Raw genomic sequence first — 20,872 nt, forward strand, 5'->3', positions numbered from 1 at the left:
GTAGCCCTGGGAAGTCCACGCCTCCTGTAACTCACTGGGAGAGTTTTGTGCCAATTAATTCCGCCATTACCCAGTGGCCACTCAACAATCCCTTCGGTTCCGCCCAGTGGTGTCAACTGGGTTGACAACGCCTAAGTGTGCGCATGCGCCCCAGCGCTACCGCTTTTGGACCTCTCTTCTTTTAAGACCGGGACTCTGCGCACGCCCAAAGGGATCCCCCGCGTCTTAGCGCTCTACCACTTTTCTGCGCGTGCGTCGAGTTTCATGCCTTCAAGTTTTCCTTTTCCGGGTCCCAACTAGGCCCGTCGGGCGCATGCGCCACTGCTAGCTGGCGGCTCGCTTCTCCTTCCGGCCTCCCCCTTGGGCCGGGTCCCGCAGTAGCCGGGCGAGCGCGGAGACCGAAGCGAGTGACCTGTAACCCCGGAAGTGGACCTCAGGGTCCCGGGGCTCTCCCCGGGCCGGAGCCGAGGGAGCCGTCGCCTGCACCCCCGGAACACCCACCCCACGCCCATTTCTGGATGCCGCCGACGGGTGTCCGGCCCGTGCCCCGCGCCTGCCTACCGGCTCGGCCCCTCGGAGCAGTTCTGGGCCGGGGGTGGGGGCCTGGACCCCGCCCCTGATGAGGCTCCACCCCCGCGTCCAGGCCTCGCACCGCTGACTGCCCGGGTCGGCCCCGCCCCCTGCCCGCCCCCTCGCCCGGCCGACCCCTCTCCCCGGCTGGGGGAGGCCATGGCGTGAGCGCGAGGCCGGGCCCCGGGGCCCTCGGGCGCCAGGCGGGGCATGGACCAGCGGCCGCCCCCATGAGGGTCCCGGGAGGGGGGCGCGCGCAGCAGCGGCGGGGCCATGGGGTCGCAGGTATTGCAGATCCTGCGCCAAGGGGTGTGGGCCTCGCTCACTGGCGGTTGGTTCTTCGACCCGCACCAGAGCACGTTCTCCAACTGCTTCCACCTTTACGTCTGGATCTTCCTGCTCACCTTTCCTTTCTTGCTGTACATGGTGAGATGCTGCCGCCACCTGTAACTCCCGCCGGGGAAAGGGAGGGCCGATGTCACGGAGGGGTGCCAGCCTGGCAGGGATTCGGCGCTATGGGGGTGGAGAGAGGACTCACTGCAGAGTTTGGGGTATATGGAGGAGTGGCCAAATTATTCTTTAATTGGGCTGGGTGACCTTGAGCCTCTCATTTGATTTCTCTCCAGTGAGAGGATAGAACCCCCTGACAGGGTCCTTGTGCCAGTTCTAAGGGATGGGTGAGGAGGTCTTGTGACTTTGTGAAATCTGGCTCTGACTGTGGTGGTAGGTCTACCCCACGGGGAGAGGGGACAGGGCTGTGTGAGGAGGAACCTGACTTGCTGCCGCCTCCAGGTCCTGCCCCCCAGCTTGATGGTGGCCGGTGTGTACTGCCTTGTGGTGGCTGTCATCTTCACTACCATCAAGACTGTGAACTACCGGCTACACGCTATGTTCGATCAGGGCGAGATTGTGGAGAAGCGCAACTCGACCATGGGGGAGCCAGAGGAGGAGCCTGCGCAGGGGGACAGCAGTCTGCCCAGGTGAGTAGGGGAGGGGCTGTGTTGGGAATTAAGGGGCCTTAGTGCCTGAGCTTAAGCCTCGGAGCCTTAGGGACATTGGCTCCAGGAGCAGGTGAGCACCTGTTCTCTGGTCAGCCCCAGACTTGTGAGAGGACCCTTGAGAAGAGAGGAGTGCTGGGGATAGCGGAGGAAGTATAATCTAAAGGGAGGGGGAGGTTAGCTGAAAGCTGAGGCTTTTCTCCACTGCTAGGGACCCTGGTGTGGAGATGACAGTGTTTCGGAAAGTGAGTTCCACACCTCCGGTACGCTGTAGCTCCCAGCATTCTGTGTTTGGCTTCAACCAGGTCTCGGTGAGTGGTCCCTACCCTCGGCCTGTCCCACTCCTCTCCTGGGAGCCTGTCTGCACTGGGGTATGTCCCGAGCCTACTTCTTACCCTGCTTGTTCCTTCATTTCTCTCTTTGTCTGCTCAGGAGCTGCTGCCCCGGATGGAGGACTCTGGGCCCCTCAGAGGTAGGTGGCTGCTGGCTGTGTGGAATGAGAGGGCACCCCGATGTCTTGAAATCGTGCTGATGCCTGTGGGGCCATGGTTGCAGACATCAAGGAGCTGGTGCGTGAGCAGGGCAGCAACAATGTGATCGTGACCTCAGCGGATCGAGAGATGCTGAAGCTAAGCTCACAGGAGAAACTGAGTGAGTGGGCATGATCTGGCAGGGGCTTGGGGGGAGGATTGGCTATTTTGTCTTCGAGTCACCCCAACTTTTGCTTCCCCAGAACTCTCTTTGTCCTTCAGGATGGGGCCTTCTCGTCCTGCCCCAGCTGGGCTCTGGGGAAGTGGTGGCCACAGGACCCCTTTAGTGGCTGGTTCCTTTTGCAGCATGCCCTTTCCTCATTTTGTCTTCCTTTTCTCTGATAGTTGGAGACCTTCCCCAGACACCCCCGGGGGCTGCCCCAGATCCCTCTCTCCCCAGCACAGACTCTTCAGAACGTTCTCCCTTGGCTGGGGATGGAGCCCCCTGGAGTGGGAGCAGTGTGGCCGACACTCCCATGAGCCCCCTTCTGAAGGGGAGCCTCAGCCAGGAGCTGAGCAAGAGCTTCCTGACCCTGACCCGGCCTGAGCGGGCCCTTGTGAGGACCAGCAGTCGACGGGAACAACGCCGGGGAGCAGGCGGCTACCAGCCCCTGGACCGGCGGGGCTCCGGTGAGCCCACACCCCAGAAAGCGGGCTCCTCGGATTCCTGCTTCAGTGGCACTGACAGGGAGACGTTGAGCAGCTTCAAGAGCGAGAAGACCAACTCAACCCATCTGGACAGCCCTCCCGGTGGGCAAGCCCCCGAGGGCAGCGACACAGACCCACCCTCTGAGGCTGAGCTGCCCGCATCACCAGATGCCGGAGTCCCCTCCGATGACACGCTGCGGTCCTTTGACACGGTCATAGGAGCAGGGACGCCACCGGGCCCAGCTGAGCCACTCCTGGTTGTGCGGCCCAAGGACTTGGCCTTGCTCCGGCCTACCAAACGGCGGCCCCCCATGCGAAGACACTCCCCACCTGGCCGTGCCCCTCGGCGGCCCCTGCTTGAAGGTGGGGGCTTCTTTGAGGACGAAGACACCAGCGAGGGCAGCGAACTGAGCCCAGCCTCCAGCCTCCGCTCTCAGCGCCGCTACAGTACTGACAGCTCTTCTTCCACTTCGTGCTATTCCCCCGAGAGCCCCCGTGGTGCAGCAGGGGGACCCCGGAAGCGACGGGCCCCCCATGGGGCTGAGGAGGGGACTGCTGTGCCCCCCAAGCGGCCCTATGGGACCCAGCGGACGCCTAGTACCGCCAGCGCCAAAACGCATGCCCGCGTGCTGAGCATGGATGGGGCTGGGGGTGATGTCCTAAGGGCCCCCCTGGCTGGCTCCAAGGCTGAGCTGGAGGCCCAGGCGGGGGTGGAGCTGGCTTCTGGTGAGCCTGCTGTGCTGCCTGCTGAGGCCCACAGGGGACCTGCCGCCAACCAGCCCGGCTGGCGGGGGGAGCTGCAAGAGGAAGGTGCTGTGGGGGGAGGTGAGTGCCCGCTCTGGTGGGGGGTGGGGGCGGTGAGCTAGGTATGGGCTTGGGTTTGGACAAAGGCCAGGCTGGAGTGGAGCTGGTCAGAGTCAGCTCGGCTTCTGTCTCAGGCAGCAGGTGGATGTGGACTGAGTGGTTGAGTGATGTCTACTGAACCCCTCAGATGAGCAGGGCTGGGAGATCTCAGACACCCGGCTCCAGGTCCTGCAGTTAGCACAGAGCCTCTGTGCATCGGGGACTCTTGAGCGTCCACGTTCATTCTCCTGGGCTACCAGCGGGGCAGGGCAAGATTGTGTCCTTATTTCTAAATGTGGAAACTGAGGCACAAGCGGTTAGGTGACCTGGCTAGGCCCCGGAGGCAGGACACGGTTGGATTAGGCCTGACCTAAGTTGCCAGCGCCGCCCCCCCATCCCCCCACCCCCGTGTCCAAGGCTGTGTCCGAGCCTCTGTGGCTTATGCACGGGGCCTCTCCCTGGGCAGCAGCTGACGAGACTGGCAAGCGGGACCGCACGAGCAGTGTGCGGCGGACTCAGGCGATCCGCAGGCGCCACAACGCGGGCAGCAACCCCACCCCTCCGGCTTCTGTCATGGGCTCGCCGCCCAGGTGAGCACCTGCCGGTCGGTCGGAAGGGCAGCGGGGGCCAGTGGCTCTGAGTGGCGCTGACCCGCGGGCTGACCCCTCCTCAGCAGCCTGCAGGAGGCTCAGCGCAGCCGGGCTGCCTCTCACTCCCGGGCGCTAACGCTGCCCTCCGCCCTGCACTTCGCTTCCTCCCTGCTGCTCACGCGGGCCGGCGCCACCGTGCACGAGGCCTGCACCTTTGACGACACGTCCGAGGGTGCTGTGCACTACTTCTACGACGAGAGTGGTGAGCCCCTCCCCGAGTCCAGGGGCCCGGCCCCTGAGCCTGGCACCCCCTTCCCTCCTGCCGAGGGTCTTCGTCATCCCAGTGGCAGTGCTCGCTCTGTTGGCCACGGACCACCCGCTCAGCCCGTGGTGACGGCTTTCCCTGTGCTGCCCGCCATCAAACCTGCAGCCTCTCTGAGACGTGGGTGGCCTCGTTATTCCTGCTCTGCCTGGGAGGAAGCTGAGGCACGGCCTGAAGTCACAGCAGAGCAAGTGGCAGAATAGGGACCCGAACCCAGGGCAGGCTGACCTGCAGGCCCTCTCCTCCCCAGCTCGGGGTTCCTAGGGGCTGGGCTGCCATCCATGGGAACTCCTCACCAGGTGGCCCGTGTGGGTGAGGCCTTGGTGTCCCTGTCCCTGACGTGCTGCCTTGTGTCCCATACCCCTGGCCCAGGTGTGCGGCGTTCCTACACCTTCGGCCTAGCTGGAGGCGGCTACGAGAACCCGGTGGGGCAGCAGGGGGAGCAGGCGGCCAATGGAGCTTGGTGAGTCTCCAAGCTGGGGCTCTCCTGGCGAGCAGCCTGGCGGGTTGCCGTTTCTGGGGATTTTCTCTTTTCTTTGCTGTGCTGGGGCAGGGACAGCTCAGAACCTTCAGGAGAAGAGAGTGGGAAGCAGCAGAGGGCAGGCCTACGGGGATCCTTTGACACTGTAGGAACGTGATATTTCTGGGCAGGAGGCTTCCAAGAAGCCCAGGGCCTGGGAGGCAGGCACTTCTGCCACTGGCTTCCTCTGGATCCTCTGTGATCCTCTTGGGTATCTGAGCAGCCCCCTGAGGTCCCCAGTTATGGCCTGACTTTGGTCTTAGTCCCACCGCTGTCCTGGGGCTCTCCAGTGGCCCCGATCTTCATGGCTGCTGTTCCTACAGGGACCGCCACTCGCATTCCTCCAGCTTCCACTCGGCCGATGTCCCTGAGGCAGCGGGTGGCCTGAACCTGCTGCAGCCGAGGCCCGTGGTTCTGCAGGGCATGCAGGTGCGCCGCGTGCCCCTGGAGATCCCGGAGGTGAGGAGCCAGTGGTCAGGGAAGGACCTGTAGGAGGGGCCGCGGCGGCAGGGGGTGCAGGGCAGGTTGCGGAGCCCAGGTACCGAGAGGGACAGGCCGCTCAAGTGAGGGCTCTGGGGGCCCGCATTTGTGTCCTGACCTTTGATGGCTGGCCCTGGGTGTGCAGGCTCTGGATGTCTATGGCCCAAGGAGTCGTTCATTCGTTTATTCACCAAGCGTGTATGGAGTATCTTCTTTATTCCAGAGGGGCCCAGAGGGAGCGGGGATGGTGGGTCTCTGCGGTGAAACCCACAGAAGACATCAGCTTACCCGGCCGTGGCCTGCTGCTCCTTGTGCTAGGCCTGGGTGCATGGCATGGCTCCGGGCAATCTGTCCCTGTTCGTTACCATAAGCTCCTGTTTCACTCCTAAAAGTGTCCCGGTTTGGATAATAATTTGCGTGGTCAGTCTAGGAACAACAGAAGTTTTAAGGACGTGCAAGACGCAGACTCAGAACTTAAAGAACTGTGGTAAAAGGGGCACCCACACACCTAACGCTCAGGGTCACAGACCATGTGCAGTGCCCAGAAGCCCCATGTATCCCTTTCTGATGCATTTATTTTCCTTAGTTGTCACACAGGAGGGGCACCATGGTCCTGATACAGCTGATGGCCACATCCAGAGGCAGGGGCCGTGCATCTTTGGCTCTGCATGGTATCCCCAAGGCCTGGCACAGGGCCAGGCCCATAGCTCGCCCCCTGAGTATTTGCTGAATGAAGGGCACAAGAAATTCCAAGAGACGAAGTAGCTTGCCTAGGGCCTCACAACACAGCCGTTGGCACCCAGGCCTGTCGTCAGGGCTGGTGCGCTATGTGTTCAGCGTGGGGTGGTCAGAGTGATCCGTGATGGCTCTGTCCAGGAAGACGGTACCATTTGTACTGGGTCCCAGAGGACAGGGTGGACTTCACTGAGCCCAGGAAGAGGCAGGAGAGGCTGCCTGAGTGGGGAGGACAGATGTGGGCGCGGGTGACTCTGGCCCTCGGCAGCCCCAGCAGTCCCCAGCAGCCACTGAGCCATGTCCCGGGCACCTGGAGAGAGGAGCACGCCTCTGTGACAGAGCAGGACAGGCCACAGGGCCACTAGGTGGCGGGGACTCTCTGTGCTGGAGGAGATGGCTGACCAGCCAGTGTGCATCGGGAAGGGGAGTGGTGGCAAGGGACTGTGTTGGGGGGCGAGGGGCTGATGGCTGCGGCTGTGGGGACCGCAGTTTGACCTGCTGGACCAGGACTCCCTGCACGAATCCCAGGAGCAGACACTGATGGAGGAGGCGCCGCCGCGGTCCCAGCACAGCTACAAGTACTGGCTCCTTCCTGGCCGCTGGACCTCCGTGCGCTATGAGCGGCTGGCCCTCCTGGCCCTGCTGGACCGGTGAGTGCCTGGCCCCGGGCCTTGCGGACCCTCTAAACGTGTGGCGCCCATCACGGCATCAGAGAACCTAACGGCGGGGGCCACTGAAGGTGCCTCAGGGGCTGAGGTCTGGTGGTGGGGTTTGACTAGGTCCTTCTGGGGTATAAAGAGGTGGCCGAGTGGGTGGTGCTCTAGTTACTCCCTGTCCGAAAGCTCTGCTCCCGACTATTCCCATCCAGTCTGTTGCTTCTATTTGCTTTGGTGTTAGAGTTGACGAAATTGAGTTCTGTCGTCTAAAAAAGCTCATAAACCCTTTATCCGAGTCTTTTCGTTTCTCAGGGGTAATTGAGGCCCAGGAAGCCAGAGAGGGAAGTCAGATGGCTTTTGTTGTCTGCGTGGATGGCTTGGGCCTAGAACCTGTGGCCCGGCTTCCCACACTCTGGATTTCCTCGTGGCACTGCCGTGGGCGTGTGTCGGGCACCACCTGTGTGCATACGCGGCATGTTTGATTGGGCATGCGTGAGCCGCACACGCGCAAGCCCCTCAGTGGTGGTCCTTGGAGCCTCAGGGCCCGGAAGGGGCCGAGATCGGGATGTAGGGCAGCAGTGGGGCAGCTTCCAGGAGCAGGGGCCACCTGGCTCCGTCTTTGAAAGGGATAGGTTCGAATGTTTAGAGGAGGAGGGGTGGTCTGGGCACAGGCTCAGACGTGGGCCTTTGTGACTGGGTCTTGTCCTCCCCACTCCACCTGTCTTCGCTCCACTAGCCGGGAAGGAGATGGGTGTGCCCTGACCCTGCTGTCTCTCCAGGACTCGGGGGCTGGTGGAGAACATACTCGGCGTTGGCCTGAGCAGCCTCGTCGCCTTCCTGGGGTACCTGTTGCTGCTCAAGGGCTTCTTCACGGATATCTGGGTCTTCCAGTTCTGCTTGGTCATCGCCTCCTGCCAGTATTCCCTGCTGAAGGTCAGGCGTTGCTCCTTGCGTTTCCTTCCCCCACCCACCTCTTTCCAGATATCTCCATGCCTGCAACCTGTTTTGGGGGGTGTGAGCTTGGAAGCGGAGAAGGTGCTTAAGATCCCCTGTAGTCAGCCTCCCATTTTACCCATGAGAGAACCGAGGCCCAGAACGGTGTAGGGTCCTGCCCTGGCCACCCCTGACAGTCCGGTGATGGAACTGAGCAGGTCCTGGGGTCTCTGACCCTCCCTTGGGCTCTGGCTCTCGTTGCCAACGTAGCTCCTGTCTCTTCCAGAGCGTCCAGCCTGATGCGGCATCTCCCATGCACGTGAGTACCAGTGCCTTTCCCCACGAGGCTCGGGTGTGGGCCCTGGGTAGGGCCTGAGACAGGTGTGGAGGGGTCTGGGAGAGGCAGGGTTCCCTTACCACCCCCATGGCCTCGGATCCTCAGTCCTGCTGCCCTCACCCTGCCAGGCTTTCTATCTTGGAGCAGGCATGAGCCTGTGCGTGTGTGTGCGTGCACGTGTGTGCGGGGTGGTCGGCTGGGGAGACCTGGCCCCTCACTGTCCTGCTCCCTAGGGCCACAACTGGGTGATCGCATATAGCCGGCCTGTCTACTTCTGTATCTGCTGTCTGCTCATCTGGCTGCTGGACGCCCTGGGCTCAGCTCAGCCCTTCCCCCCCGTCTCCCTCTACGGCCTCACGCTCTTCTCCGCCTCCTTCTTCTTCTGTGCCCGTGACGTGGCCACCGGTGAGATCGGGCAGCGTTGAGGTGGCCCTGGGGGAGTGAGGCCCCAAGGGTGACGGGCCAAGGGGTGGCCTGCAGGCTGACCGACCGGACCTTTGCTTTCCCTCCCTGCCAGTGTTTACCTTGTGCTTCCCGTTCGTCTTCCTCCTGGGTCTCCTGCCCCAGGTCAACACTTGCCTCATGTACCTGCTGGAGCAGATAGATATGCATGGCTTCGGGGGTACAGGTATGGGGCCCATAGGTGGCTTGGGGGTCGGGAGGCAGCGTGGGGCCCTGAAGGGGCTGTGGCTTAGATACGTGGCTCCAGCCTTTTGCTGATCTTTCTCCTGTGTTTAAACTGTGGATCTCAAGAGCCCGTCTCTTCCCCTCTCCTCCCCCCAAGCAAGTGGTTTAAACCCAAGGATGCCAGAAGCTCTGGGGACCTCTCAGGGCTCAGGGAGCAGACAGCAGTGGGCTGGGGATGGGTCCCAGGGAGGTTAGCCTGTGGGAATTGCGGGGCAGCAGGGTGGAGTTGGGGTGGGATGCCAGCAGGTAGGAGCTGGTCTTTACCTGCTCTTTCCTCCCCCCTGACAGCTGCCACCAGCCCGCTCACGGCTGTCTTCAGCCTCTCCCGCAGCCTGCTCGCTGCTGCCTTGCTCTATGGTTTCTGCCTCGGGGCCATCAAGGTAGGGATGACCGGTGGGGTGGGGGGCATGCTGAGGCCCAGGGGGTCATTGGGGCAGGACCGTGAATTGGGCTCAGCAGTGGCTTCTCCCATGGGCCCCCCCAGCCCCCCCCAGCACCGCCCCCCCACGCTTACCCTTGCCTCCCTTGACCAGCATGGGTTCTCTCCCCAGACTCCTTGGCCGGAGCAGCACGTCCCTGTCCTCTTCTCGGTCTTCTGTGGCCTCCTGGTGGCACTGTCCTACCACCTGAGCCGTCAGAGCAGTGACCCCACTGTGCTCTGGTGGGTGCCCGCATGTGCCTGTCCGTGCGCACGTGTGTGTTTGTGCGAGTGTGCATGGCAGGAGTTGGCGGTGGGGACCTGTGCGCATGCCTGTCACCAGCTGACCGTGGAGCCCGCGGCCGGAGGGGCGGCCTCCGCAGACCCGGGCCCCTGCCTTTTCTCACCCACCCCAGGTCCCTGATCAGGAGCAAGCTCTTCCCTGAGCTGGAGGAGCGGAGCCTGGAGACAGCTCGGGCTGAGCCCCCAGACCCACTGCCAGACAAGATGCGCCAGTCGGTGGTGAGAGGCTGGAGCGTGGGGTTCTAGTCTCAGGGCGGAGGGCTGCCGGGGTGCGGTCGGCCCCGGGCTGGCGGGCACCCACGCTCGTGTCTCCGGCCTTGCAGCGTGAGGTCCTGCACTCCGACCTGGTGATGTGTGTGGTGATCGCCGTGCTCACCTTCGCCATCAGCGCCAGCACCGTCTTCATCGCCCTGAAGGTTCGTGTGGCCTGGGCCACCCCTCCCCCCTCGCTCTTCGCAGGAGCCTGCTGCGCTTGAGGGCCCCGGGCCACCGTGGCCTCATGTCCTTCTCCGCCCAGGCCTGTGTCCCGGCCCCGTGGGCCCCATGGCCCGCGTGCCTGGGCTGAGCCCCCGGCCTCTCCCTCTTGCAGTCAGTGCTGGGCTTCGTGCTGTACGCGCTGGCCGGGGCCGTGGGCTTCTTCACGCACTACCTGCTGCCGCAGCTCCGCAAACAGCTGCCCTGGTTCTGCCTGTCGCAGCCCGTGCTGAAGCCGTCGGAGTACAGTCAGTATGAAGTGCGGGGTGAGTGCCTGCCCGCCGGGGGGGCTGGGGTCCCTCCACCGCACCTGCCCCCCTGCCTTGGCGGGGGGTGGGGGGGTTGGCAGGGGAGGTCCCTGCAGCCCGGTGAGAGCTCAGAGTGCCAGCAGGGGGCAGCCTCTGTCCACGCCCCGGTCCCCACGCGGCCCTGGGGCAGCCCTGCCTGCCCTCTCGTCCTGCTTGCTGCGCCCCGGCCAGGCCCCCGCTTGCCTCCCACCCTGCCCGCCCTGCTCTTTCTCTGCTTGTCTTGCTTTCTCTGGGGAGATGGAGGATGGAGGATTCCAAGGCCCTAAGGGGCTCTGTCGTCCGGAAGGATTGACTGGTTGCCCATAGACTAGGTCTTGCCAGGCCCATTTTCATTTGGGCTGTGTGATGAAAGCGCCTCTAAGCCTCGGATTCATCACCTGGATCTGTTAACACGAAGTTCCACTTGCCCTGTTCTGCGTAAGCGATGAGAGATTTTGCCCACTGGGCCAGCGTTCCCACGTGGCTATAGTCAGCCCAAGCCAGGGGGCAGTGACCCGTGATGACGGGGCTGTAGCTCGAGGTCACCGTGTGTGTGGGCCTCACCCAGCCTGCCTTGGCTTCAGCGGGCATCGGGGATGTCCTCATTAGCTTTGTTTTTCCACACAGCAGAATGGGCAAAGCGTGTGCCCTGAGACCCTGAATGTCCTGCCGGGGCCTCCTCGCCCTCATTTGAGCTGCCACAAAGTCTCTGGGGACCTGCAGAGCCGTGCTTTGCCTTCCCTCCAGGCCCCCTCCGGGTGTGCACCTGACCTGGCCCAGCAGTGGGAGGGGAACGCGAGGGGTCAACAGTCCTGCCTCCTGTTGCAGGCGCTGCGCAGGTGATGTGGTTTGAGAAGCTGTATGCCAGCCTTCAGTGCATCGAGAAGTACCTCATCTACCCCGCCGTGGTGCTCAATGCCCTCACGGTGGACGCCCATGCCGTCGTCAGCCATCCGGACAAGTTCTGCCTCTAGTGAGGACTGCCCCTCCCCCCCGCCCCGCCCCATCCCACCATCTACGTTCCCATGGGGCACGTGGGACACCGAAGCCCACAGACGGAATGATGCCTGCCTCAGTTGCCCCAGCAAGCGAAAGCAGTTTTCGAGCTCCTGACAGTCTGTTGAGACAGTTGCCTCTTTGAAAACGGATGTGTCTCCCAGATGTGTCTTTAAAGGGGGACCTTTTTAGGGAGCAGAGACTGAGCATCCCTTGCCCACAAGAGCAGGGCCCAGCTCGGTGGAGCCCAGGCCAGGGCCAGGGAGGGATGGGCCCCGACCCCCTCCGCCCCGCCGCGAGTCCCACCTGCCACCTAATGCCTGTTCCTCATCCACAGCTGCCGGGCGCTGCTGATGACCGTGGCTGGTCTGAAGCTGTTGCGCTCAGCCTTCTGCTGCCCACCCCAGCAGTACCTGACCTTGGCCTTCACTGTCCTGCTCTTCCACTTCGACTACCCACGCCTCTCCCAGGGATTTTTGCTCGACTACTTCCTCATGTCCCTGTTCTGCAGCAAGGTGAGTTGGCGGCCATGTTGCAGGCTCTAGGCTGTGCAGCGGGAGCAGACCCTGCCTGCGTTGGCAGTGGGGAAAACTTCCCCAGGGGCCTGCAGCCCTGTAGTTGCTGCCCCATGTCGGCCCCGCCGTGGGCCTTCGCAGCGCGTGCCCCAGGGGCACAGAGGAAGCACCAAAGTGACGTGCCTCGGGTCCCCCAGAGAATTGGTGACCAGCCAGGACTGGAATCCAGGTCTATCTGACTTCGCCGCCTGTTCTTGGAGTCATGGCCCTTCACCACCTTCCTCGTGAGCAGTTACTAGGTAGTTAAGATTTGGCCTTGTCCTCTGGAAACCAGCCTCTGAGCTCTGCCCCTTGGCCAGCCACAGCCCTGGGGAGCAGTTAAGAGCTGAGTTTTAAAAGCCCCTAGGGCCTGGATAGATCTAGACTGCTCTGCCAGACTGTGGGACCCCCTGATGTGGGGTTCAGTGGGGGAAATCACTGAACAAAGAGCCATTCCCTGACACTGTCCCGGAGGCCTGTGGTGGTCTCTGCCGCGGGACCCCAGCATGGCCCTGAGCCATTTTCACTTTTACGTGGGCATTCTCGTCTGGTTTCTGGTCTGGTCCAGGATGGTAGAGATCCAAACTGTGCTCCCCTCTGAGGGCAGGGCCCGTCTCGACTTTCAATATCATGGTCGAGGCCCAGGCTCATCACTGACAGCTTGAGCAAGTCGTCGTCCTACCCTGCTTTTTCTGAACTTTCCCATCTGCAAAAGGGAGCAAGAATAGGAAGCTCCCAGGGTGGTCCCGCCAATAGTCGGCTAACACTCCCTTAGAGGGTCTGCTAACGGTAACAGGTGCTTTGAGCCAGGTCCAGAGAGAGAGGGCTGGGAGTGATGTTGAGCTTGACTCCCACACGGGCAGCCACTGGGGTAGCCCTGAGGCTCTGCATGGGGTGCTTGGTTGACCCCACCTCTGTGAGTGACCTGTGTATCTTTTCCTTTTCCCTCTCCGACCCCGCCAGCTGTGGGACCTGCTGTACAAGCTGCGTTTTGTGCTGACCTACATCGCGCCCTGGCAGATCACCTGGGGCTCCGCTTTCCATGCTTTCGCCCAGCCCTTTGCCGTGCCTCGTACCCAGCCTGCTGCCTGCGGCCTGGGGGTGGGGGGGGGGGCGCGCGGGGAGGACGGCGGCCTGGATGGGGGCGTGCGGGGCAGGTTGATGAGAGTTAAGGGGTGGTGAGGAAGGCTCGGGAGGCTCCTGTGTGCCCGCCACCTCCTTGACTCGTGCGCAGACTCGGCCATGCTGTTCGTTCAAGCTCTGCTCTCAGCGCTTTTCTCCACGCCACTCAACCCCCTGCTGGGCAGCGCCGTCTTCATCATGTCCTACGCGCGGCCCCTCAAATTCTGGGAGCGCGACTACAAGTGAGTCTTGAGGGAGCAGGCGGGTCACCCAGGGGGTCCTCGGAAGGAAGGGGAGCTTGGGGCCCCGGCGGGGCGCAGAGAGGGGCCGCAGCAGGGGTGCACGTGCTTGGGCACGGCGGGCTTCGGGTGGCTAATCTGATGAGCACAAAACCTGAGTCTGTCCGAGCCTCGGGCTCACCCGCTGCGCTTCCTGGCCGTGTGGTCCTGGGGGAGGCCCCTCACGTCCCAGAGCCTCGGCCTCCTGTGAAATGGGACTCTCATGGCATCTGTGCAGAGAACAGGGCTGTGGGCTCCGAGGCCGCAGTGGTGGGCGGGCGGGCGGGAGGGACTCCCTTTTCTGAACCTGTCGGCCGACTGTGTTTGTCCTTCTGTCTGAGCAGCACTAAACGTGTGGATCATTCCAACACCCGCCTGGTCACCCAGCTGGATCGGAACCCCGGTGTGTACTCGGCCATCCGGGGCCTTTTAGGGTGGTGCCTCCCTGGGGAGGGGGACTCGCTTGTCATTTTTTTTCATTTGTCTGTCTGTCCTGGGTCTCAGGCGCTGACGACAACAACCTCAACTCCATCTTCTATGAGCACTTGACACGCTCGCTGCAGCACACGCTGTGTGGGGACCTGGTGCTGGGCCGCTGGGGCAACTATGGCCCTGGCGACTGCTTCGTCCTGGCCTCCGACTACCTCAACGCCCTGGTGCACCTCATCGAGGTTGGCAATGGCCTCGTCACCTTCCAGCTGCGTGGCCTTGAGTTCCGGGGTGAGCCGCGGGGCCTGGGCCTGACGTTTCATAGGGTGTGAGGGCTGGGTTCTAGTCCAGCCCTGCCCTGGTTTGCGCGGTGACCTTGAGCAAGGAGCTCTTCCTCCCTAGGCCTGGATTTCCCAGTATGAGTGGTGAGATGGCAGGGTGTCCTTTGGCCAAGCTGCGTCCCTGTCCTGACTCGGGGTCCACAGGGACCGAGCAGGCTGCCCTGGCGGAAGTGTGGGCCTGGAGCTCTGGGTTCTCCCATCAGCTGCCCTGGCCTGCTCTCTGGTCTTGGGCTTGGCTCAGGTTGAGTGGCCCGTAAAGCCCCTGGTGGGTGAGCTGGCTCTTTGCCCTCAGGAAGACGCACATGCCGGACGCGAGCTTCAGAAGAGGCCTCTCAGGGTACAGAGGGGCTCGAGGCACGGCTCATGAGCACTGTGAACCTGAGCGGGTCACTTCTAGGAGTTTCAGTCTCTGCCGTGGCCTCTGGGAGTCTGGAGGAGGAAGGGTCGTGCATCTAGCAACGGTTGCTCCCGGCATCCACAGGCAGGGCACGGTGAAGACCCGGGCCCTTGCTGGGGAGAAGGCGGGTGGGGAGGCCCCGGGGCCTACTCACCGTGCGCCGCGCCCCCGCAGGTACATACTGCCAGCAGCGCGAGGTCGAGGCCATCACGGAGGGCGTGGAGGAAGATGAGGGCTGCTGCTGCTGCGAGCCCGGCCACCTGCCGCGGGTCCTGTCCTTCAATGCCGCCTTCGGGCAGCGCTGGCTGGCCTGGGAGGTGACGGCCAGCAAGTACGTGCTGGAGGGCTACAGCATCAGCGACAATAATGCGGCCTCCATGCTGCAGGTCTTTGATCTCCGCAAGATCCTCATCACTTACTACGTCAAGGTACGGCCGGCGGGTGGCCGGGCGGCAGGGGTCCCTGCTAACGATCGCTCACTGACCGGGAGCGTCCTGGGTGGCATCTTCTGGTTGGTGGGGAACCGTTTTGCCCAAGGGAAGCAGAGGCCTTTGAGAGTTTAAGCATCCTCCGAGATGCCACCTACCATGGGACGGCAGGCCTCAGGGGCCCCGGCAGCTTGTGTGTGGCTGCAACAGTGGAGTGGGCAGGGGCGGGGGGCTCGCTGTCACCCTCCTCTGGAAGATGCAACTTGGACAGTGAGTATGGAGGCAGGTGGGCAGCGTGGGCATGGAGCCCCTCATTGGGCTGCTGGTCCTGGGAAGGGCAGCTGGTGAGGCCAGCCTTCTAGACCCCAGCACCCCGCCCACCTCCCATCAGCACAGAGGGACAGTGATGCTAACGGTGGTAAGTGATAACCATAGGCGTGGCTGCCCCCAGCAGTGGTGACTACCAGGGGGCAGGCTCTGTGCCAGGCACCACTCCTGAGCTGGGTGAAGCCCACCACACCCTTCAAGAGAGATCCCGATGTCTCAGCTGTGGAAGCTGGCTGGCAAAACGAAGTGATTAGCCCGAGGCCCCAGGATCAGGAGAAAGTGGCGGAGCTGAGCTCAGACCCAGGCCCGGGCCTGGGGGCGGTGTTGAGGGCTGTGAGGCACAGTGTGGGATCCAGTGGGAGCCCTGGACTGGGTTCTGGGAAGCCTCCTTTGGGATGTCACCTCCTTTGCTGTGCCTCAGTTTATCCCCTTGAGGAGGAGGGGTCCCTGTAGTTCTGTGAGCAGACAGGAATGATGGCCCCCAGAGGAAGGGCACCACGGCAGTGAGGTGAGGGTGGTTCCTGCCCACGTTCCCTCTGCCCTCAGCAGCTGCCCTGGGGCTCCCTGTGCGGGGCCGGGGCGGGGCGGAGGCATGCTGGGGCCCAGGGAAGCCTGCTCACCTGAGGTTCTCTCTCGGGCAGTCCTCTGCACCTCCTGGCTGTCCTCTTGTCTCCGTGGACGTCCCATCTGTGGCACGCACCAAGAGAAGCTGTAATTCCTCTGTCGTTTTTCCCGTCCACCCAGCCACCCCTAGGGAAGGGTGTGCGAGCCTCACGCCCCTCACCTTCACCAAGAAAGACACTGTGGTCCAGACAGGGACATTGCCAGTCTCAGGTCATCCGGGGTCACAGTTCTGTCCACCGTCTTCCCCCACTGTCAGAGAAGTGCCCCTACGCAGGTCACCCTGCTGCTTCCTGCGAGCCCAGCTCAAGGCCAGCGCGGCCTTCTCGTGGCCATGCACCAGGCACCCAGCCAGGCCCAGGCTGGCAGGCTGCGATGAGCCCCACCCCTGCCCAGCTTACCGCCCCATGGGGGAGCTCACCGGCCACGGCTACAGCTGCCTCACAGGCTGGGCACGGTCAGAGCAGGGTAGTGGTGTCCGGAGGACCTGGGGAATGCTCTGCCAAAGACAGAGTGTGGGCTGAAATTTGGAAGGGTGAGTTGGGGCCGCCAGGGGCAGTGCCTGGTGGGGGGGTGGCAGCTGTTGAGGGCAGCTTCCGGGGCCTGCATATCCCACCAGAGCTACCCTGCTGGACGTTCCTACTCCTACTGCCTGGGGGCCCTCTGTTCGTGGCCAGCTGCAGCACCCTCCCCAGCCCTGGACTTCCCACCCTGTCCCCGGGCACGGGGCCAGCCCCATCGGCTCCATCCCAGGGTGGCCCATGGAATCCCAATAACCTTCCCGGTTGCCAACTGCCAGCCTCACACTGCCCATTCGTCCTACCTGTCTGCCTTCCAGAAGCTCTTCTCCGTTGGCTCAAACCCCTGTTCAGCAACGAGCATCCCCTGAAAGGGTATAGGAGCCTCTGACTTTGGACACAGGTTGCTGTGCCTTTGCCTTTTTTTTGAGAGGAATGACCTGTGGCTGTCAGACCTCAGCTGCCTAAAGGGACCCATGACCCACAGGCACTTAGGCCCCACTGGCCTGTAGGCAGCCCCACTACCTCAGCCTGACCTTCCAAGGCCTCTGAGATCTGGATCCCACAGCGGAATGGTGTGGAAGGTCCTGGGGGCTCCAATCCTAGCTCAGTCTGCCCTGCTGTGTAACCTCAGGCAAGTCTGCTGTCTTTCTGAACCTCAGTCTCTTACAAATGGGGGATCTGCTGAAGCAAGCAGGCGAGCACTTGCCACAGTGCAGAACCTTCCAGGGGATGTTTAGTAAGCGGGGGCTGCTTCCTGGCAGCTTTCTCACTCCTCCTCCCTGGCCTCGGAGAGGGGAGCAGACTAGCCCGTGTAGCTTCAGGGAACTCAGAGGAGACACGAGGTGGGTGTCCTAGGCCACATCCTGGTGCTTTCTCTTCCGTGGCTAGGGCATGACCCCAGTCACTGGCCCCAGCTCTGATGCCTGCCCTCTCCTCCCAGAGCATCATCTACTACGTGAGCCGCTCACCGAAGCTGGAGGCGTGGCTCAGCCATGAGGGCATTGCAGCAGCCCTGCGGCCCGTGAGGGCGCCGGGCTACGCTGACTCAGACCCCACGTTCTCACTGAGTGTGGATGAGGACTATGACCTTCGCCTCTCCGGCCTCTCACTGCCTGCCTTCTGTGCGGTGCACCTGGAGTGGATCCAGTACTGTGCCTCCCGGCGCAGCCAGGTCCGGCCCCCATTACCCTGGGGCTGCCCCCTGCCCCCACCCCCCCACCCCCCAGTTCTCCCTTCCCTGTACGTGTTCCTCTTGCTCTCAGCTTCCCTTGGTCTGGGCCCTAGCCCCCACTGCAAGTTCCCTGTCCTGCATCTGAGTGGGGCTCTGGGGACGGGGTCCTTGTGCTGCAGCCTGTGGACCAAGATTGGAACTCGCCGCTGGTCACGCTGTGTTTTGGCCTGTGTGTGCTGGGCCGACGGGCCCTGGGGACAGCCTCGCATAGCATGTCTGCCAGGTGAGTGCCACAGGTCCAGCCGGGCCTCCTGTGTTTTCCTCTACCCCCTCTGCGAAGAGCTCTGGGCCAGCAGCCCCCAGGAACCGCATCAGCCCTTCCTTCAGGGCGGCTCCTCCCCGTGGGCAAGGCGCCTCCCAGTTCTAGACCATGCCCGTTCCTCACCACCCCGTGAGGGCCCTAGACAGAGACCAACCTTGTCAGGATGGGGAAGCGGAGGCCCACCATGAGGAATGGTCTCACCTCAGACCCCTGTGTGGAGCGCCAGAGCTCCGAAACCTTCACGCTCCCCTGTTCCTTCTCTCCCCCAGCCTGGAGCCCTTCCTCTACGGCCTGCACGCCCTGTTCAAGGGGGACTTCCGCATCACCTCCCCACGTGACGAGTGGGTCTTTGCTGACATGGACCTGCTTCATCGTGTGGTGGCGCCCGGGGTTCGCATGGCCCTCAAGCTTCACCAGGTGGGGAGAGGTGTGCCCAGGTAGGGTGGGCATTTGGGGGATGAAGCCACTCCCCAGGGCAGGGGCCACTGACCCAGCCTGCACCCCGTTGGCCCCGCAGGACCACTTCACATCCCCCGATGAGTATGAGGAGCCGGCCGCTCTGTACGATGCCATCGCTGCCAACGAGGAGCGCCTGGTCATCTCGCATGAGGGTGACCCGGCCTGGCGCAGCGCCATCCTCAGCAACACACCCTCACTGCTGGCTCTGCGTCATGTCCTGGATGACGCCTCTGACGAGTACAAGATCATCATGCTCAACCGGCGCCACCTCAGCTTCCGAGTCATCAAGGTGGGGAGGGAGGGCCCTTCCCCCTCAGCCCCCGGCCCCCCGGCCCGGCCCCCCTGCCTGGCCCCGGCCCCCTGACTCTCTTGCGGGGCCGCCCGCAGGTGAACCGCGAGTGCGTCCGTGGCCTGTGGGCCGGGCAGCAGCAGGAGCTGGTGTTTCTGCGCAACCGCAACCCTGAACGTGGCAGTATCCAGAACGCCAAGCAGGCGCTCCGCAACATGATCAATTCTTCCTGTGACCAGCCGCTGGGCTACCCCATCTACGTGTCGCCCCTTACCACCTCACTGGCCGGCAGCCACCCCCAGCTGCGGGCACTGTGGGGCGGCCCCGTCAGCCTGAGTGCCATTGCCCGCTGGCTTCTGCACAGCTGGGAGAGGTGAGCCCTGCACGCCGCCCTGAGCCCGCGGGGCTGAGGTCCTGGAGTGGGAAGCAGAGGCTCAGCGAGGTGAAGCAACTTCCTCCTAGGGCTCAGAGTGAGGAAGTGCTGGAGCCAGGACTGGGCCCTCAGAGCCGACACCATCCCAGAGCTGACCCGCCTTCATGCTGCGCTCCCACAGTTGAAGGTGGCCTTTCGCCTTCAGAGCCGTCGATAATGCCTCTCTTAGAAGACCCTGCAAAGTAGATGGCAAAATCTCTTAGAGATGGGATCCTGGGGCTCAGCGATGTTAGCTGGCTTGTCCTAGAGCTGGGTACTTGCGCCTCTGCGGTCTCGGGCCCTCCCCCTGCCAACCTGTCCCTCCCCGCCGCCCCCATCCCAGGCTTCATAAGGGCTGCGGTGCCGGCTGCAACAGTGGTGGGAACGTGGACGACTCGGACTGTGGCGGAGGTGGCGGCTTGACCTCCCTCAGCAATAACCCCCCCCCGGCACACCCCACACCTGAGAACACGGCAGGTGAGCTGGCGAGGCCGGCCTGAGCCAGTGGGCGAGAACAGCCTAGCTGAGATCTTGACCCTCTTACCTGTCTCCCACAGGCAGTGGTGACCAAGCCCTCCCTCCCGGCCCAGGCTGGGGCCCTCGGCCTTCCCTGAGCGGCTCTGGTGATGGGCGCCCCCCTCCTCTGCTGCAGTGGCCGCCCCCTCGGCTCCCTGGACCAACCCCTGCTTCTCCCGCCCCCACTGAGGGTCCCCGGCCCTCAAGGCCTCCTGGCCCTGGTCACCTCAGTTCTGAGGGTCCCAGTGGGAAGTGGAGCCTGGGGGGTCGGAAGGGGCTGGGGGGCTCTGAGGCGGAGCCAGCCTCAGGGAGCCCCAAAGGAGGCACTCCCAAATCTCAGGTAAGGGTCCTGTGGAAGGGTTGGGTCCTGAGCTACTCAGGTCTGCTTTTCCATCAATCTGTCTCCCCTCTCCTAGGCGCCCCTAGACCTCAGCCTCAGCCCAGATATCAGCACCAACGCCTCCTCGCCCCCCAGAGCAGCCCAGGACATTCCGTGCTTGGACAGCAGTGCTCCTGAGAGTGGCACACCCACTGGGACCCTGGGTGACTGGCCTGCCCCTGCTGAGGAGCGCGAGAGCCCGGCTGCCCAGCCCCTGCTGGAGCATCAGTACTGAGCAGCCTGGTACCCTCTGGATCCCAGCTCCAGGATTCAGTAACTTGGATCCCTGGTCTCTGGCCCCTTTGCTGGACCACAGAACTGAGTGGCTTTGGCTTCCACATCTGAATCCTCACCTCTGGCTGCCTTAGCCAGAGTATCAGAACTAAGTGGCCCAGATCTCTGACCTTGATCCCTGATCTCTTATCCCTAGTCCAGGGCCTGGGCTCCCCAAACTGAGGCAGGCAGCTTCCCAGCCAGGCCCTAAAAGCCAAACCCATGGGCTGGTCCCGCTTCGAGCCCGAGGCCAGGACTGACTTGACTTGGCCCCTGGGCCTGCACTGCCTGCAGGGGCAGCCCCCTGGCCTGGACCTGGGGCTGAAATGTGGGAAGGGTGGTTTCTTTTTCTCTTTTCTTTCTTTCTTTTTTTTTTTTTTTCGTGCTTCGGAGACACCAGAATTAATAACACTATTTTTGATTTTGGTTGGTGTTTTCTTTTTCTGACTGGGAATGTTTGGGTGGAGGGTAGAGGAGGGTGGCCAGGTCAGGGTAGATGAGCGGAGAGAGTGGGATAAAGAATGTGGGGCTGGGTTATGATGGAGATAGCGGTAAGACCCAGGTGGGGTTCAGGTAGGCCTAGGCCCCCTTCCTCACAAGCCTATTCCGTTTTAAGCCTTGATCTGAAGTGCATTTTGTCCAGTTTCTCACCCCTATATTTTCAAAGACTTCCAGCTCATGAGGCTAGTGCCTGACATTATCGGCC

General features: G+C 62.9%; 1 protein-coding gene across 5 annotated transcripts; it reads left to right on the forward strand.

Moving 5' to 3' along the window:
- Window positions 1–334: 334 nt before the first annotated feature.
- On the forward strand, window positions 335–20,572 carry PCNX3 (pecanex 3). Of its 5 annotated transcripts, none has more exons than XM_027578491.2 (35): window positions 335–996; window positions 1,363–1,550; window positions 1,780–1,879; window positions 2,001–2,040; window positions 2,124–2,219; window positions 2,444–3,571; window positions 4,056–4,179; window positions 4,266–4,441; window positions 4,874–4,964; window positions 5,345–5,480; window positions 6,726–6,886; window positions 7,672–7,825; window positions 8,112–8,144; window positions 8,396–8,567; window positions 8,680–8,790; window positions 9,138–9,229; window positions 9,401–9,510; window positions 9,684–9,789; window positions 9,894–9,986; window positions 10,160–10,310; window positions 11,160–11,304; window positions 11,665–11,842; window positions 12,845–12,953; window positions 13,116–13,245; window positions 13,626–13,684; window positions 13,786–14,001; window positions 14,623–14,876; window positions 17,286–17,516; window positions 17,696–17,799; window positions 18,108–18,255; window positions 18,356–18,586; window positions 18,685–18,959; window positions 19,342–19,475; window positions 19,556–19,854; window positions 19,931–20,572. In XM_027578491.2, the coding sequence occupies exons 1-35, from the start codon at window positions 844–846 to the stop codon at window positions 20,126–20,128; spliced, it is 6,126 nt and encodes a 2,041-aa protein (XP_027434292.1). In that variant the 5' UTR covers window positions 335–843; the 3' UTR covers window positions 20,129–20,572. The 5 variants fall into 5 exon arrangements, with proteins under 5 accessions (XP_027434292.1, XP_027434293.1, XP_027434290.1 ...); XM_027578492.2 differs by having other exon boundaries at window positions 4,059–4,179; XM_027578489.2 differs by having other exon boundaries at window positions 336–996; window positions 4,263–4,441.
- The last annotated feature ends 300 nt before the right edge of the window (window positions 20,573–20,872 follow it).

The sequence above is a fragment of the Zalophus californianus genome, chromosome 11 (assembly GCF_009762305.2).
Source record: "Zalophus californianus isolate mZalCal1 chromosome 11, mZalCal1.pri.v2, whole genome shotgun sequence".
NCBI lineage: Eukaryota > Metazoa > Chordata > Mammalia > Carnivora > Otariidae > Zalophus > Zalophus californianus.

Excerpts from the sequence above, each read along its gene's own strand:
- PCNX3 (XM_027578489.2), top strand. The coding sequence starts at position 844 with ATGGGGTCGCAGGTATTGCAGATCCTGCGCCAAGGGGTGTGGGCCTCG. Across the intron at positions 8,145-8,395 it reads ATGCGGCATCTCCCATGCAC|GGCCACAACTGGGTGATCGC; the intron begins GTGAGTACCAGT and ends CCTGCTCCCTAG. Across the intron at positions 17,800-18,107 it reads TCGCATAGCATGTCTGCCAG|CCTGGAGCCCTTCCTCTACG; the intron begins GTGAGTGCCACA and ends TCTCTCCCCCAG.